Source organism: Budorcas taxicolor, chromosome 5 (assembly GCF_023091745.1).
Source record: "Budorcas taxicolor isolate Tak-1 chromosome 5, Takin1.1, whole genome shotgun sequence".
NCBI classification, from domain to species: Eukaryota; Metazoa; Chordata; class Mammalia; order Artiodactyla; family Bovidae; genus Budorcas; species Budorcas taxicolor.
Window position 1 is genome coordinate 2,663,813 of NC_068914.1, and position 17,133 is coordinate 2,680,945.

General features: G+C 47.4%; 1 protein-coding gene across 1 annotated transcript; it reads left to right on the forward strand.

Annotated features, from left to right (window-relative positions):
• The first annotated feature begins 5,861 nt into the window (after positions 1 to 5,861).
• FAM170B (family with sequence similarity 170 member B) lies at positions 5,862 to 8,031 on the forward strand. Its single transcript, XM_052639657.1, has 2 exons — positions 5,862 to 5,973; positions 7,274 to 8,031. The coding sequence occupies exons 1-2, from the start codon at positions 5,862 to 5,864 to the stop codon at positions 8,029 to 8,031; spliced, it is 870 nt and encodes a 289-aa protein (XP_052495617.1).
• Positions 8,032 to 17,133: the final 9,102 nt, after the last annotated feature.

The window sequence follows — 17,133 nt, forward strand, 5'->3', positions numbered from 1 at the left end:
CTGCAATAGCCATTCTGATCACGGGGATAAAAAGAACTCATCCCAGTTCTGATTGCCTGGTTGCAGATACCTTGGATGTGAGCTGAAGGCTGCACAGGAAGTCAGCCCAGCGCATTTAGAAATTGTGCTGTCTCACTGATGGTCTTTAGGGTCCTGGGATCTCCCCTTCCATGCAGAAGCCATGCTTCCAGAAAGTTCTCTCAGAACAAGTTAGCAGCTGATGTCCTCAGCGCTGTATCCGAGGTGGCCTATGGCCAGCACATTTTAGACACAGAGGGGAGCAAGAGCCAGCCCTTTCCCCAGAGCTCTCCGTGTGGCTCTCTAAGAACCATCAAGGGGAGGCCCCAGCAGCTGGGGTCTCAGAGTTCCTGGGTACATGCGTGGCCTTCAGCTGGAGTGCCCTTCCTCCCAGCTGAGGTCACCTTTTCAAGGAAATACAATTTGGAAAGACACTTCTGAATCCTCAAAACTTGTTGAATCTTTGCAGCCTCATGGAGCCAGAGCTGGGGTTGAGGGGGCGCTCTGGGCCAGGTTGGGGCTCTGGGGCACAGCCAGGGATGTGCCTGAGAGGCCCACAGGGGTGTCCCCCCTCCCTGCTGCCTAATGACAGAGGAGCCCTAGGCTATTTGTGTGGGCGCCCTGAGGTTAAGTTCAGGGAGACAGCCCCAAACAAACCACAGAGAAGCAGCAGCCTGTTATTAAGTCTGAAGGAAAACAAGAGCAAAAGTCCCTTCCTCATTCACTCGGGGAGGCTGAGGGATCTTCGTATCACATTTCTCTGCGGCTGAGTTTTCCCTTACGTGGGCCACTGACTCACTTCTTTTTAAATAGTGACAAGAAGCAACAGAAAATGAACTCAAAAGATGATACTTCTCTACTCTGATCCTCAACTTATCTTCTGGCACTTTCTGTGCAGAGTTAGCACAGGCTAAGGTCATAAACAATTCCTGGGAAGTTGGCTTTCACTGGGATGAACTCCAGTCTGGAGCCTGCCTTATACCTGGCAAGCAGCGTCTAAGGCAGCTCACCACTTCCCCGCCTCCCTTGGTGTTCAGTCTGACAATAGAAGTGTTTTGAGAGGGGCAGTGACAAGGTGGCCCTAATTTTTAGTTGAAGGGAGGAGTGTTGTCCACTTGAAGCGCTTTACACAGCGATCGGCTCAGCGTCAGAAATGTGTCCTGTACAACAGCCCGGGTAACGTCAGGCTCCTTGGCCAAGTGGACAGGCTATTTCTGGAGGCTCATGGCTCCAGGATGAATGATCTGATTCTCCCTGTAGCCTAAATTGTGGCACAAGCCCATCTCTAGAGTTAAAAGTGAAGGGAAGCGAGAAGTGGCGTCTCTGTTTCCTGCTGGGGCTGTGGCTGGTTTGCTTCCTGTTAGTTTCTTCTCAGTGGAGAAAGAAAAGGGAGGGGGTGCTGAGAAGAGGAGGTTTTGGAAGAAAAGTGGAGACTGGAAAATCCTCCAGGCCTTCTTGATGAGGTCTAAGACTCGCATGTGATGTGTGAAACGAGTTGGCCAGGAGTCAGAGCTCCGAGAAAGTGCTGTGCTGGCCCTTCTGGGGTTTCGCACACCAACCCTGCTGGCTCCGGCAGTGGAGCATGAAGTTCCTGGCGAGGTTGGAGACCCAGCTGGAAAACTGCGGGGGCTGAGGCATTAGGGGGCTGGGTGGGCCTGATCTGTTACCATCCTCCCCTTCCACTGCCCCCCTCCCCCTGCCCGGGGAGGGCAGGAACCCTGTATGGGTGGCCTCCGATGAGTATCTACTTGGAGCAGAAGATGGGGCCGTGACAGAGAGCCTGCCCGTGGCCAGACGCTGCTCAGAGCCCATGTAAAAATGAAGGACAGTGGCACAGTTTGGCGCAGATTTGCTTTAAGCACACATCCCCCTTCCACCTTGCCTCCAGTAAGCAGACCAAGAGGAAGAGCATCGGGCAGCCTGACAAAGCAGTCCTGCCTCTGGGCTTGAGGGCTCAGCAGTCCATCCTCCTGTCTCCTACGTGTACTTGGAGTCCCAACCTCCATCTGTAACATGTAGTTAATAGTGTCTCACTGGTAGGACTGTTAGGAGGGTTAGCAGGAACATACGTAGATTCTAGGGCAACAAAGGAACTGGCCCAAGTACCTTTGGAAAATGGTGCTTTCAACTAGAAACTCAATGGCTAAATACAAAAGGAACTGTGTGTAAGCATTGTACTCTAGGCGTTAAAGTAGCTTCCCAAGGGTTAACAACTTTGAAGCTGCTCTACCTGAATGCTGGGGTTGAACAAGTGTGGAAATAGATGGTGGGTGGTGGCAACCTTCCTCCCAAGTTGTGCTGGGGGTGCCACAGTGATCAGCTGGGTACACCGTAGTCCTGATGCTGTTCAATGAGCCATTTCACCAGAACATACATAAACAGTGCGTGGAAAATCAGTCTACTGAATCACTATGGTTGAGTAACAAATCACCCCAAAACTTAGTGTGTGAAGCTGCTCACAGTTTCTGAGGGTCAGGAATTCAGGCAGAAGAAGGCTGAATTCAGAGGTGGTGGCTTTTCTCTGCCCTGAGAAGTCTGGGACCCCAGCTGGAAGATTCAAAGGCTGGAAGCCAGAATCACCTGATGGCACATTCATTCACATGTCTGGTGGCTGGCTGGGTTTGCCAGAACTGTTGGCTGGAACACCTCCACATGGCCTAGGCTTCCTTACAACATGGCGGCTGGGGCCAGAGGAGAGAGAGAGAGAGACAGAGAGAACCCAGAGGAAGTGATATTGTTTCCTACCACCGAGCAAAGTCTCCAAGCATCACCCCTCTGCACTCAGTTGCTGGAGTCTGTTACAAAGCCCACTCCGGTTCAGGAAGAGGGACTCTGTCAGGGGAGGACTGTCAGCTTCACCTTGTAAGAAAAGCCTGTGGGATGGGAGCACAGGTGTGGTCATGTGGGGAAAATACCTCCAGTCGCCCATAGCTACACTGAAGCTTTTTCACTTTCCTTGAAGTCACCACTGCTCCCACTGGGGTGTGATTGCTTCCTCTGCGCCTCCGCATTCATACACATACAGGCTTGGTTTAGGGTTTTGTGGGGAGGGGTTACATGTTTAGTGTTTACATATGTAGGATTCACTTATCTCTTGCTTTTTTCACTTAACATGATTTACTTACTAATACATGTAGATCTCTTTATTGCAGTATGCTGCTGCTGCTGCTGCTGCTAAGTCGCTTCAGTCGTGTCCGACTCTGTGCCCCCCATAGAGCAGCCCACCAGGCTCCCCCATCCCTGGGATTCTCCAGGCATGAACACTGGAGTGGGTTACCATTTCCTTCTCCAAAGCATGGAAGTGAAAAGTGGAAGTATACCACAATGTGGTTATGGTGCAATTTAGTTAACTACTTCTTTATATCGATGGATCTTTGACAAGTTTCTTTTTATTTTCTATTATGAATACTACTGTAATAAGTATTTCTTGATGTGCTGTTTTATGCACTTAGCACAAAATGTGAATGCTTCCCGGGAAGTGATGTTAGTTGCTGAGTTGAAAGAGCCCGCTTTTCATTGTGATGGGTGCTACCAAATTTCCCTTGAGAAAGGCAAGCCACGCGCTCGCAGGTAGAGTATAAACATATTCATTTCACTGTGTTCTCACCAGCACTTAACAACTGTCAATCTTTTAAATTCCTGTTTGCCTTGTGGGCGAAAACAATATACTTATATAGCATGTGTTTTTAATCTGTTGCTTCCTTCCTAGAATTAGGTTGAACATCTTTTCATATGTTTATCAGCCATCTGCCCTTCTTCTCCTGGGGATTGCTTATTCATTTCCTTTACTGAACTATTCATTTCAGTTTTACTAAAAAGCAGAGAAGTGGAAACTGAAACAGTGAGTTTTTTGGGTTTTTTTAGCAATGAAATTAAAAAGATTCTCAATGCTCGTGTTGACTGATGCATTTAAGTTTAGAAAAGCCACCCTATAATAATAAATGTTAATTTATATTTTCTTTCTAAATATTTTACATTAGAAAGTTACCCCAGAGTCACATGAAATTAGTCTTAGTTGTTTTATATGAGGTAAGGCCAAAGTTGATTTTTTTAAAAGTGAATAAAAATGTTCAGCACTATTTATTGACTGAGTCTTTTTTTCCCTCCTAGCCCTTTATTTACTTTATCTCTTAAAAATTCAAATATTAATACATAACGTGATCTTTCTCTGGACTACCTTTGTCTTCCATTGATCTATTTATTTTTTGTGCTCATACTGTTTATTTTTATAAGGCGAGTCTCTTGATTTATTAAGGGAGAAAGAACACACAGCGCTTCCTCTTCCTGCCAGGGATCTCTGTCTCTTTATAGGTGTGAGTGTGACTCTCTATCACTCAGTAAAGCTCTGCAGCGTTTTCCTTTACATGGTGGCTTCTAGTTCTGGAGAGGAGACTACTCCTAGGTGCTGTCTGTGCTGGCGGTGGTTGTGTTACTTTGGGGATTATTTTCAACCAATCATCTTCTGAGCTGTTGAGAATTTGGGATCCAGAGGAATTGAGTTGGTGAGACTGAGCAGGGGTTGGGGGGATATGGGGAGAAATGTTTTGGGGGAAGTGTGCTCAGGACATTCTGGAGCAGAGAGAGATGGCAAGCTGCAAGAGGTGCCAGAGCGACTGAGCGTGGGGTGAGGTTTGTGCAGGTGGAGAAGCAGGAGGGGACTCAGAGTTGAGGGACGAGAACCAGCCTGCCTTGGGGCTGCAGGGATCTGAGGTTCAGAGAGAAGGCAACTGCCCTAGACTGACTCGCCCTTGTCGGTCCATCCAAATACATGTCCGACGTGTCCACCCGCTATTTATTCATTAATTTGACAATAATCTCTGGAATCCTCATGAATGTGTCAATGTATTCTACTAGATGCTGGAGATATGACGGGGGAAATGAATGAATGACGTCTCTTTCCTCATGGAGCTGACATTTAAGCAGCAGCAGATGAATGCTGGGAAGTGGTTATGCCTGTACACGCACACGTCATAGAGTCTGAGGGGAATGGATTCCAGGAGGCTTGGACAGGAGTCGTTTCAGAGACTGCAGAGAAGAGTGAGCCATGTGGGCCTAGGGGTGGGCACTCCTGTCAGAAGGAAGGGTAAATGCAAGGCCCGGGGGCAGGAGCACCCCTGGTGTGCTTGAGTCCCTAGGCCTGAGCGAGGGTAAGCAGAGAGCGGGGACACGCGCAGAGGCACCTGGGTCCCCAGGCCACGGAGCGCCAGAAGCTGCAATGAGACAGTGGTGGGGACTCTGGAGCAGTGACGGGAGGCAGGACTGTGGCCACCTGCTGCAGCCACAGTTCAAGGTGGGCCCCTTTGAGGTTGGGTGATGATCGTGTGTATGCGAGCGTGTGTGCGGTTAAGCAAACGTGGTCTGAATGTGTGTGTGTGTGTGTGTGTGTGTCTGAGTGTTTACGTATGTTTGAGCGTATGTGTGCCTGTGCGGTTGTGTGTGTCAGCATGAGTGTATGTGTGTTCATGTGTGTATAAGTGTCTGCATGTGTTTTTAGGCATTTGTGTCTCTGTGTATGTACATGTGTTTGTGTGTGTGTGTGTGTGCACGCGCGTGCGTGCGCACTGTATGATTGCATCTCTGACAACACACAAAGCAGGGAAGGTCCTGGAGGGAATGAGATCCTGATGGGGAGCCTCTCCTGGCAGCCTGGCTGGGGCTGTGTCCTGGCCACGGGTCACAGAACAGACCAAAGTCACTGATGAGGTCACAGAATAAAGCCAGGAGCCTAGTGACCACGGGCACCTAGCAGCCACCTGGACTGAGGCCAGCGGAGGCTTCAGCACTGGCCGAGCCCACTCTCACCCAACAGTGGGAGCTCTGTGCCCCCGGGCCCTCGGGTCATCATGAAGCACCACTTCACAGACCGAAGGGGGGAACAGTCACCCACGGACCAGTCCACCCTCAGCCTGGCCAGCCCGGAGTCCACGGAGGAGAGCGCACCAGCGCACCGGACAGGTCGGTCAAAAGGAAGGGTGTCGCGGTGTGTCCTTGAGAGGACGGGGTCCTGGAGGGGAAGGGGAGGCAGCGGGCCACCCCTCCGTGTTGTCGCCACAGTCCTGAGTGGGCCATAAACATGGGCTGTGGGTTCCCCGGGGCCGCTGCTGTGAGCACACAAGGTGACTTCAGGAGTTCAGGAAGTATGAGGATGGCACCCTGAAATGTCGGTCGTATCTTTTAACTTGCTTTGGAAAACCCAGAATTGTGTCGATTCTGTGATTTCAGCAGTGATATAAAAAGTTCCTTTATAATAAATGGATGGAAGTTAATCTGTAACACCATTTTGAAGTGGCCGTGGGTGGTGCCCAAGGGTCACACCATCTTGGGGCCGACTGACTGGCACCAGCTCTGTCCATATTTCAGTGCTCTGCGCTTCAGTTTTCTAACTTATCAAAAATCAGAGCAATGCAATTTCTTAAGGTTTCTTGAATACTGAAAGAGTTAAAAATATGACAAGCACTTAGCATTTATATGGTGATGGGATCCAATGAGGGTTTCAAGGAAAGTGTCAGATTCCCCTGGAGGAAGATGAGACATGTCCCGCAGATGCCAGGGGGAAGGTAGGGCTGACTGGTCTGGCCAGAGCACTCCCCCTGTCAGGCTTTATTGAGCTGTGATTTGCATATACAAACCACATCAATTTTGTGTACAATTTGAAGAATTTTGGCAGGTACACATTTGCTTAGCCACTGTCAATACCATGATGCAGAATCTGTTCATCGCCCTCCAAAAGTTCTAGCGACCCTTTGCATTCAGCTCCCCTGCTGCCCTTAGCTCCGGGTAACCCCTGTTCTGTTCTCTCTCCCTACAGTCTTGCCTTTTCTAGAATGTCATTCAAATGGAATCAAATACTCTATGGCCTTTCACCCTAAGTTCTTTCATTTAGCGGAATGCCTTAGGGACTTGTCAACGTTTGGCACGCAACAGTGGTTCACTCCTTCTTATCAGTGAAGAAGACGGCGCTGTATGGATGGGTGTCCCGTAATCTGTATTCAGGTGGTGGCCTTTCGGAGTTTAGTCAAGGGCTTAGATATTACATTCATACACTATTTGACCTTTGTCATCACATCCGTAAGGCGCAGCTACATCTCTACATTTGACCCTTATCATCACCCCAAAAGGAAAGTATATCATCCTTAATTTATGGGGAAACAGGCACAGAGAGAAAAAGTACCTGCCTGTGGCCCCCAGAGCTTGCATCCTTTCAGAGACCTGCAGTAGGTTGTGGTGCTGATGAAAATGTCCTTCCACTTCCCAGGGCCCATGAAGAGAGAGCAGCTGTCTCCACGACCAGGCCCAGCCATTCCCCAGGCGGAGAACACCTACTTCTCCGGCAAGGGCCGGCGGATGCTGAGCTGGAGCAGCTCGCCATCATCCCAGTCGTCCTCTGAGTACCGGTCCTACTCCCAGTACCAGTCTTGCTGTTCCTGCACTCACGGGGACCAGGATGCTGCCCAGCAGAGCATGTGTGCCTTCTACACCCACGTGCAGACCGTGCAGGGTGTGGCCGTGGCCTGGGAGACCGACAGTGGCTTCGAGCCGGCCACCCGGCAGCCTCGCATCCATGAAGCCGAGTTCATCAAGAGGCAGAGGCGGAAAGGCTCCTCCTTTGAGATGGCTTCCAATACGGACCTGCGCTGGGAACTGGAAGCCAGCAAGAGCACCAGCAGCTCAGAGCCAGAGGACGCGGAGCTGCTGGTGCCCCTGGAGTGCTGCCTGCAGGAGCTGCGGGACACCCCGGACTGGCTGGTCACCACCAACTACGGGCTGAGGTGCGTGGCCTGCTGCCGCGTCTTCCCCACGCTGGAGGCACTGCTGGAGCATGCCCAGTATGGCATCCAAGAGGGCTTCAGCTGCCAGATCTTTTTCGAGGAGATGCTGGAGAGAAGGAGGGCCCGGGACCAAGGGCAGGAACAAGAGCCAGAGGAGGAGCAAGAGAGTGCTTCGGACAGCAGTGAACGTCCAAGGACCCGTGTCGGGGCGCCTTCGTCACAGTCACAGTTGCAGAAGCTTTGAGCCGGAGGTTTGTGCCCTGCCCTGTCCTCACCTCCGGCACCTCAGTCACTCCTTTCCCGGCCATCAGGACCAGAGCCACCAGGGCAGGAAGAAAGGATGAGGGCCAGGGAAGGAGGCGAGCGCAGTGTAGAGCTGGGAGGGCCGTGAAGACGTCGGGGAAGTCACCCTCCCAAAGGGCACAGCATTTCAACAGAATCATTTCAAAACGTGAATCAAGTGTTTCTTACAGTGGATGCAAGACCCGAAAGCCCGCAAGCTTGTGGCCACGGGGATTTCTATTTTTGCTGGTGGGTCAAGCAGGTCATGACTCGCAGGAGAGACAACTCCGAACAAAACTTCAGCCCTATTTTTTTCATTGTTAGGAATGCATCATAGGCCCTAATTCTATATCTTATTTTATTGGAATTAAACTTGAATAGCCCAAAGTTTAAGGCAATGGCTAATGGAGTGAATCATGTTATTGGGTTGGACCCACAGGACATTGCCATTTCTGCAGGTTACCCACTGGCACAGACATCTTGAGAATGGCAGGTTCCCAGAGGTAGAGATGGGGCTGGATAAGTCCTGCTGAGCCTAAGCTCAGCTATGCCAACTGTTTTAAAATATTGCTGCAAAATTTGCCTTTGCCCTTTCGTGTGTTCTTTCAAGAAAATACTCGGTGGCCCGCTGTGTGTCGGGCATGCTGGTGGGCACGCACTCCAACTCGCAGTGAGAGGCAGCCAGGACAGGCAGTTGGAAAGGGAAGGGGAAGGCTCCTGTGGAAGGCTCCCAAGCTCATGCTGGTTGATAAGGAAAAAGAAAACTTTCCAAAGAGATTGATGCTCACAAAGATTTGGAGGGCAGGTAGAATTAGTGAGACCAGGAATTTTCTTCAGATCAACAAAACTAAGAAAGATGGTTTCTAGGAGTGGGTGAGCCTTGTTAATAGTGAGAGCAAGTGGTATTGAGCTGAGACTAAAGCATTTCCTATCATTTGTACATGGAGATTGCTGATGGCTATAGGAGAGCAGTGTTGGGGACTGAGGGGGGCAGAAGCCAGACGGGCACACACACACACACACACACACACACACACGCGCGCGCGCACACACACAGCACTGGACACAAACATCAGACAGCCCTGCTAGCGAGTTTGTCTAAGAAGGAAAGCGATGGTAGTTTAGCTGGACGAAAGGAATCTGCAAAAAGGCAAAGATGGGGAGAGAGTTTATACGCTAGCGGGAAAGATGCAGAGGAGAGGGGGGGCTGAGGATGCCAGAAAGATGAGAAAAGAGGGGTCACGTAAGTGAGAGGAGACTGGATCCGACCAGACACACAGACCAGCCCCTGAGGACAGTCCCTTCATGTCCCCTGGCATAGGCACCTGGGCAGTCAGGTCAGGTAAGGCTAGGCAGCCAAAATGATAGAGCTTAACTTTTTTTTCTCTGGAAACTGCAAGGAGCTCTTGAGGAATTTTAAGCAAATCAGGTTGGCCTCTGTGAAAGATTTTTCTGGTGAGCAGGGTCAAGAATGGGTGAGAGAACATCCCTGGTGACAAGCGGTGCAGTTGAAGAGCTGGAGGCTCTCGTGTGAGTTCACGAGACTTAGGAGATGGGACTCACGGGTTTGGGGAAGTGTCTGATGAGGGCGGTGAGAGGGAGTTGTCCAGAATGACTTCTAAGTTCTGTGCTTTTTCGCCTGAGGGGTCGGTGAGTGTAGCTTCTATTTTGGAACAAAGGACAAGGTTTGCTGGAATGCCCATGAGCCCACTTTTGAATAAGCTCAGTCTGTGATAGAAACCTTTGGAAGGGAGCTAGCTGGAAGAATCCGGGGTTTGGAAGAATGTTGAATGAGATGGAGGTGGACGTGTGGTCGTCCATGCACGTGTGGTTGCTATGGTGCTTTGCGTGGCCTAATGTTGGACGCGTTCTCTACAGGTCCCAGCGCAGCAGGAGCTGTGGGGTCATTCTGGAACAGATGTCCACCAGGGGAATGAGAGCTCAGCCCCATTTTCAAGAGGCGGCAGGGGTACAGACTTTCTCAATCCACTTTGAAAGAGGTTGCAGGATTCCCAGGAAGAAGAAAGGGACAGGACAGTGGTCCAAACTTTGTCAAGCTCTTATCAGAAGAACTGTGTGGTGTTCAAGGGAGTCTAGTGGGCACGGGGACGTCGCTGGTGGCTCAGCTGTAAAGAATCCACAGCAGTGCAGGAGACCCAGGTTCGATCCCTGGACAGGGAAGACGCCCTGGAGGAGGGCATGGCAACCCACGCCAGTACTCTTGCCTAGAAGACCCCATGGACAGAGGAGCATGGAGGGCTGTAGTCCATAGGGTCGCACAGAGCCGGACACGACTGAGTGACTAGGCAGCAGCAGTGAGCAGGTAGAATCCAAGGACAGTCTGGGAGGAAGAAGCTGAGCCAGAGCAAGCACTGGCAGGGAGGAGGACTTTCCTATTTAGAAGTTAGTTGCAAAGGAAATAAAATGAGGCATAGCATGTAGGCTCTGGAATTTCAGCCTTTAAAAGACAAGTGTATTTTTTTGTTGCTGCTGCTGCTGCTGCTGCTAAGTTGCTTCAGTCGTGTCCGACTCTGTGCGGCCCCATAAGCGGCAGCCCACCAGTCTCCCCTGTCCCTGGGATTTTCCAGGCAAGACCATTGCAGTGGGTTAAACACAAATTATTCTAACAGCCAAGCATTGTTCTAAACACATTACGAATATTAAGTCATGTAATGCTCTCCACAATCCAGTGAGGTGTAGGTCCTATGATTAGTCCTGTCCTATAGGTGAGTGAGCTGAGACCTTGCCAAGGTCATAGAGCTGGTGCACAGCAGAATCAGTTTTCAAACTCAGGCAGCCTGTCTCCAGAGCCTGCACTGTAATCCATCACACGGAGAAGTTAAATTTGAACATAAAGACAGATGCAAGGTATTTATAAAAGCAAACATGTCAACTCCACTGGTTGTATTTTCTTTGGATTAAATAGTAGCAGCTGGAGATCAGGGCAAAAATAGTGGGTTTTCAGGACCAACGAAAGATGACAAGAACCTTGGGGAAGCAAACTTCTAATGTAGCAGATAATTTTAGCTGACATGGATGAAGGAAGGATGGGGCAAAAATTTTCTTAAGATAATGACTTATTTTTAAAGCGTATCTTAAACTCAGCTCAGGTAAGTATTCATTTGTGGTTTAAACTTATCATTTTGTAGAGACCTGGGACCTCCATCAAACAAGACGAGGATCAGGGTGAGTAAGGGGAACCTTTCCAGAGGATCGTGGGGTCTCAAACGCCCTACATCTTGAACCACTTTACACCCTTTATTTTCCCAGACTATAAAAAGAAATGGAACTTGTTTTATGAAATGTACAGAAACGTGATAACAAAGCCTGACAAAAACAGTGGTGAAAGAGTGAAAAATATATTGATCTCACTTAGAAACACAAAATGATATCAAATCAAATTTACAGTGTGAAAAGAACAGTCCACCAAGACATGAGTTTGGGTCATCTCATGACTGTAAAGACAAAATTAAATCTAACAATACTTTATATGGAGAGAAGGATCTTATGATAGTCTCAGTAGATATTAAAAAGAGAAATATTTAAAAACCCATATATTTATTGTCAATTGTTTTTCACCTATGGTGCCTAGATAATTCAACCGGGGAAAGAATAACCTTTTCAGCCGAAGCCACTGAATAACTGTATGCAAAAGAGTGGAGCTGGTATGGTCCCTCACACCATATATAAAAGTTAAAATAAAAGAGATCTAAATGTAAGAGTTAAAACTATAAAATTCGTAGAGGAAAACAGAGGTGTAGGTCTTCATGATCTTGGATTAAGCAGTGATTTCTCTTAGATAGGACACCAAAAGCACAAGCGAACGAAAAATATATAAACTGGACTTCATGAAAGTTAAAGACTTTTGTGTTCATAAAATATTATTAAGAAAGTGAAGAAGAGTCCAAACGATGGGAGAGGTAGTTGCGTGTCACATATCTGATAAAGATCTAGTCTTATACAAAATGTATAAAGATTCTTATAACTCAATTAAAAACAAGCATCTCAATTAAAAAATGGGAAAAATTTGAAAAGCATTTCTTCAAAGGAGGTATACAAATGACTAATAAACATATGAAAATATACTCAAATCATTAGTCTTTAGAGAAATGCAAAACTACAGTGACATGCCTATAATAAAAATAAAAGATAAAGATATAATAAGAAGCATTGGTGAGGATGTGGAGAAATTGGAACCTCATACATTGCTGGTAGGAATGTAAAATGATGCAGCCACTTCAGAAAATATTCTGGCAGTTCCTCAAAAAGCTAAAAATAAAGTTAGCATATGGCTCAGAATTCTGATAATTGAAAACAAATGTCTGTGCAAAAACTTGTATGTGAATATTCATAGCAACATTATTTCTAATACAAAAAAGTGAAAATAGCGATCTAGTGATGAATGGATAAACACAATTATTCACCCATAAAAAGAATTCAGTACCAATCTATTCTACAACAGGGATGAACCTTGGAGATACTATTCTAAGTGAAAGAAGCTAGACACAAAGGGCTACAAATACATTGTTCTATATATGTGAAATTTCCAAACAGGCAAATTTATAGTGATGGAAAGCAGATTGATGATTGCTTGGGATTCAAGGGAAGAAGAGGAATGGGAAGTGATTGCTAATGGATTTGGGGTTTCTTCTTGGGGTGATGAAAGCATTCTTGGCAGTGGTGATTACACAACTTTGTGAATATCCTATAAACCACTGAATTTTATGCTTTAAAAACCTGAATTTTATAGTATGCAAATTATATAGCAATTAAAAATATCATATACAACAATAATTCCTATATTATGTTTTGAACTGAGGATAGAAAATGTCTTCAGATGATTGCTGTGGTTTTTCAGTTGCTAAGTATACCCATTTGAATGCAGAGTTCCAAAGAATAGCAAGAAGAGATAAGAAAGCCTTCCTCAGTGGTCAATGAAAAGAGATAGAGGAAAATAATAGAATGGGAAAGACTAGAGATCTCTTCAAGAAAATTAGAGATACCAAGGGAACATTTCATGCAAAGATGGGCTCAATAAAGGACAGAAATGGTATGGACCTATCAGAAGCAGAAGATAATACAAAGAGGTGGCAAGAATACACAGAAGAACTGTACTAAAAAGATCTTCATGACCCAGATAACCATGATGGTGTGATCACTCACCTAGAGCCAGACATCCTGGGAATGTGAAGTTAAGAGGGCCTTAGGAAACATTACTATGAACAAAGCTAGTGGAGGTGATGGAATTCCAGTTGAGCTGTTTCAAATCCTGAAAGATGATGCTGTGAAAGTGCTGCACTCAATATGCCAGCACATTTGGAAAACTCAGCAGTGGCCACAGGACTGGAAAAGGTCAGTTTTCATTCCAATCCCAAAGAAAGGCAATGCCAAAGAAAGTTTACACTACCGCACAGTTACACTCATCTCACCACACTAATAAAGTAACGCTCAAAATTCTCCAAGCCAGGCTTCAACAGTACACGAACCGTGAACTTCCACATGTTCAAACTGGGTTTAAAAAAGGCAGAGGAACCAGAGATCAGATTGTCAACATCCACTGGATCATGAAATCAGTTAGAATATGTAATTTATCACAATTTTTATTCAACATTGTTCTGAAAGTTACAACCAATTCAATAAAACATGAAACAGAAATGTTATATATAGTGGACAGAAAATTCTGTTGTTTTTTTAGAAAAAGGATATATTTACCTTAGAAGCTCAAATAAATTAAAAAAAAAGAGGTAACTGAAAGATTGAGACAAAATGGATATCAAAAGTTTCATGTGTATTAAATGTGACTAATTAAGAAATAACATGGGAAATCGTCCATTTACCAGATAAATAGAAATTCATGGAAATACTGCAGGTGCAATGAAATACCAGTGATTATTTCCAGTTGATAATTGTCAATGAATTTCAGTTTTCCTGGAACATACATTATTCTCTGTTTTCTGTTTGAGGAAGTATGGATTTTATAATGAAAAGGCAATAAAACATTTAATCAAACATAACCTGAGGTTAGAAGTGACACAAGGGACCTTCAGCCTCCACATTTGTGGTCTACAGAGCACACTTTGAAAAGCCCAGCTCTTGACATCTTAAACTTTGGCTCTTCTGAATTAAATCAGCTTTGATTTTAAGAGCACATTATAATGAATGAGAATGCAGCCAACTCAAGAGTTAAATTGCAAAGCTCTTTCTGTGGTGTGTCCTCACTTCTGATAAAGGTTGAGAGCTGTGAGTGAGAGGGAGATCTTGGGAGAAAACCGGCGGGAGGTCAACGGAGAGAGAGGGTGACAGACAGCAACACTGGGAAGAGAGCAAGATGATGGAGGGGCTCTGCAGGCAAAGAAGGGGCAGGCATTGCTGCTGCTGCTGCTGCTGCTGAGTTGCCTCAGTCGTGCCCGGCTCTGTGCGACCCCACAGACGGCAGCCCACCAGGCTCCCCCGTCCCTGGGACTCTCCAGGCAAGAACACTGGAGTGGGGTGCCATTTCCTTCTCCAGTGCATGAAAGTGAAAAGCCAAAGTGAAGTCGCTCAGTCGTGTCCGACTCTTAGCCACCCAAGGCCTGCAGCCCACCAGGCTCCTCCATCCATGGGATTTTCCAGGCAAGAGCACTGGAGTGGGGCACCATAGGCAGCGCAGCAGGGTGAAGGAAAGATGAAGTTGGAGAAGGGAGAGAGAAGGGGGAAGAGAGAAATGGCAGGCGCTATGGAGGATGCATTGACGGGGGAACGCGACATCACCAAGGTGGTCCGGGTATGAGGCTGGTGGGAGAGGATGAGGGTCCGTCACAGATGGTGGGATCCTGGCTGCCCTTTCCACGGGAGTCTCTGAGGTGTTCGGTTATGGATGCTGTCATGGGTTGAATTGTGTCCTTTGCCCCCAAATTTCAAGGTCCAAGGCCTAAACTCTAGAACCTCAGAATGCGATCTTATTTGGAGATAAGATCTTTAAAGAAGTAGGTAAAATGAGGTCATTATTAGCACGGGACCTACTCCATTGCGATTGATGTCTTTATGAAAGGAGGAGGTTAGGGTGCATATACACAGAAGAAAGGCCACGTGAAGACACGGAGAGGACAGCCGTCGGCAAGCCAAGGAGGCAGGCTTCAGCAGACAGCCCTGCAGAGGCCTTGATCTTGAACTTGTCCTCCAAAGCTGGGCACGATACATGTCTGCTGGCCAAGTCCCCAGTCTGAGTGTCTTGTCAAGGCGGCCCTGACAATCAACTACAGGTGCTGAAGAACAAGGGCCAGAGCCCAGCAGGCAGGTCCGTGTGTCTGGTGGGGAGCCTTCTGGGTCCCAGGTCCTCAGGAGAGTGACCACACAGTGAGCGCTCAGTCAGTGCTTGCTGAGCGATATACTCGGAATGGCACGAAGGCATCTGAAACCAAGAGGTTGACTTTTGGCAAATACAGAGTGGCATACCGGTCCTGAGCATGCAGAGTGCTTTGGGCGGGGGTTGGAGGGATTCTGCATGTGAGTTGTGGTGGCCTGGAGGTTGGGTAAGAGAATACGGTATGTTCCTTTCCTTTCTACTCTAAGCCTCTACTGCTCCCCCTTTCAGGGAGACAGACTGGAAGGGCCCACCTGGAAATGAGCTGGGTCAGGGCTGACGAGCACCAGGGCCCGCTGAGCTGTAGGGAAGATGGAGCAAGCAGTTCATGAAAATGCCATGGTGACAAGACCATGTGTGTACACACGCACGTGTGTGTCGGGGGGTGGATGAGTGTGACTGGGTGTGTACATATGTGTGTGCTGGGCTGTGCTGTGCCTGGCTGGGTGGAGCACAAGGACCTAGAAAGAAGGTCCATGAATGATGCTCTGATGGGCTTGTTGGGGCTTGCTGCTGCTTTGTTGCTGGGCTTCCCGCAGCCCCTCCCAGAGCACACCCAGGAACTGCAGTGCCAGTTACCATCATCTTAGGAAGAGAGAGAGTTACTGACAGCACTGTTTTTGCAAACTTGAATACTGTTCTTTCAAACGCCAAGAACTTTCTTACCGGGCCCACATTGACTTATTTTTTGCTGCTTACACGATGACTTAAATAACAAATGTTCTAGCTTACAGTTCTTTGATGACTCTAAAATAAAAACAAATTTATACATTAAATACAAAGCAATTACATCAGCAATAAAACTCAGATTGGCAACATTAGTTTTTGTCACTGTTGAGCTTGGTGCTGCAAAACCCAGTTGCCTCCTACGTGAGTATGGGGTTGAATGCAAGGCAGAGTCTTCTGGGGCTGATGGGTCCTAACCGCAGCACGGTAAGATGACACGATCTCCCAGTGTGGACAGTATGTAAAGCTGTATCATCTAAGGTCATCCCGGTTGCCAACCTACATGCAAACAAGGGCACAGAAATCATGTGCCACAAAACGTTTATAAAGTGTGTAAGCAGAAAATCCATGTGCTTTAAATTTTTGCCCTAAAGTTTTAAGAATTCCATTAGGGAGCATGAGGAGCCCTGGAACCCTGATTGAGAAATGAAACCAAGCAGCACTCGTTTGGAACACCCCTCCTTTATTCCACAGACACTCACCCACTGCTTCCTCCACAGCCAGGGCCTGGGCTCAAGCAGGAAGCACACAGAGATGATGACGGCCAGCGTCTGGTCTTGGGGATCAGAGAGTCCAATAGGCACATTTACGATGCTGCGTGTAGAGGTTTGTATAGGAACACGTGGGAGCTCTGAAGAGGGGCGCTAACTCAGTCTTCGGGGCTTGGAAGGCTTCCTGGAAGAGGTAGGACCTCCTCAAGCAGAGTCTTAAGAGGATTAGAAACCCAGCACCTCCCTGACGAGGCAATTAGTCCAGATATCCCAAACTGAGATGAGACTGGGACTCTGAACTTCTAGAACAAAGGCTATCGTCATAAAGAGGGAAAAGGTTTGTTTTGTCCTCTAGAGAGCTCGCACCTTTGCCCCCACAATCTTCTCTTCAGGCAATTAATGGTTCAGCAATTTCATCATCGGAGAGCCGTTCACTGACTTAAGACTTGTCCATCTCTATTTTGATAATAATATCCTCGGAAAGCTCACATACTACTTTAAGCCT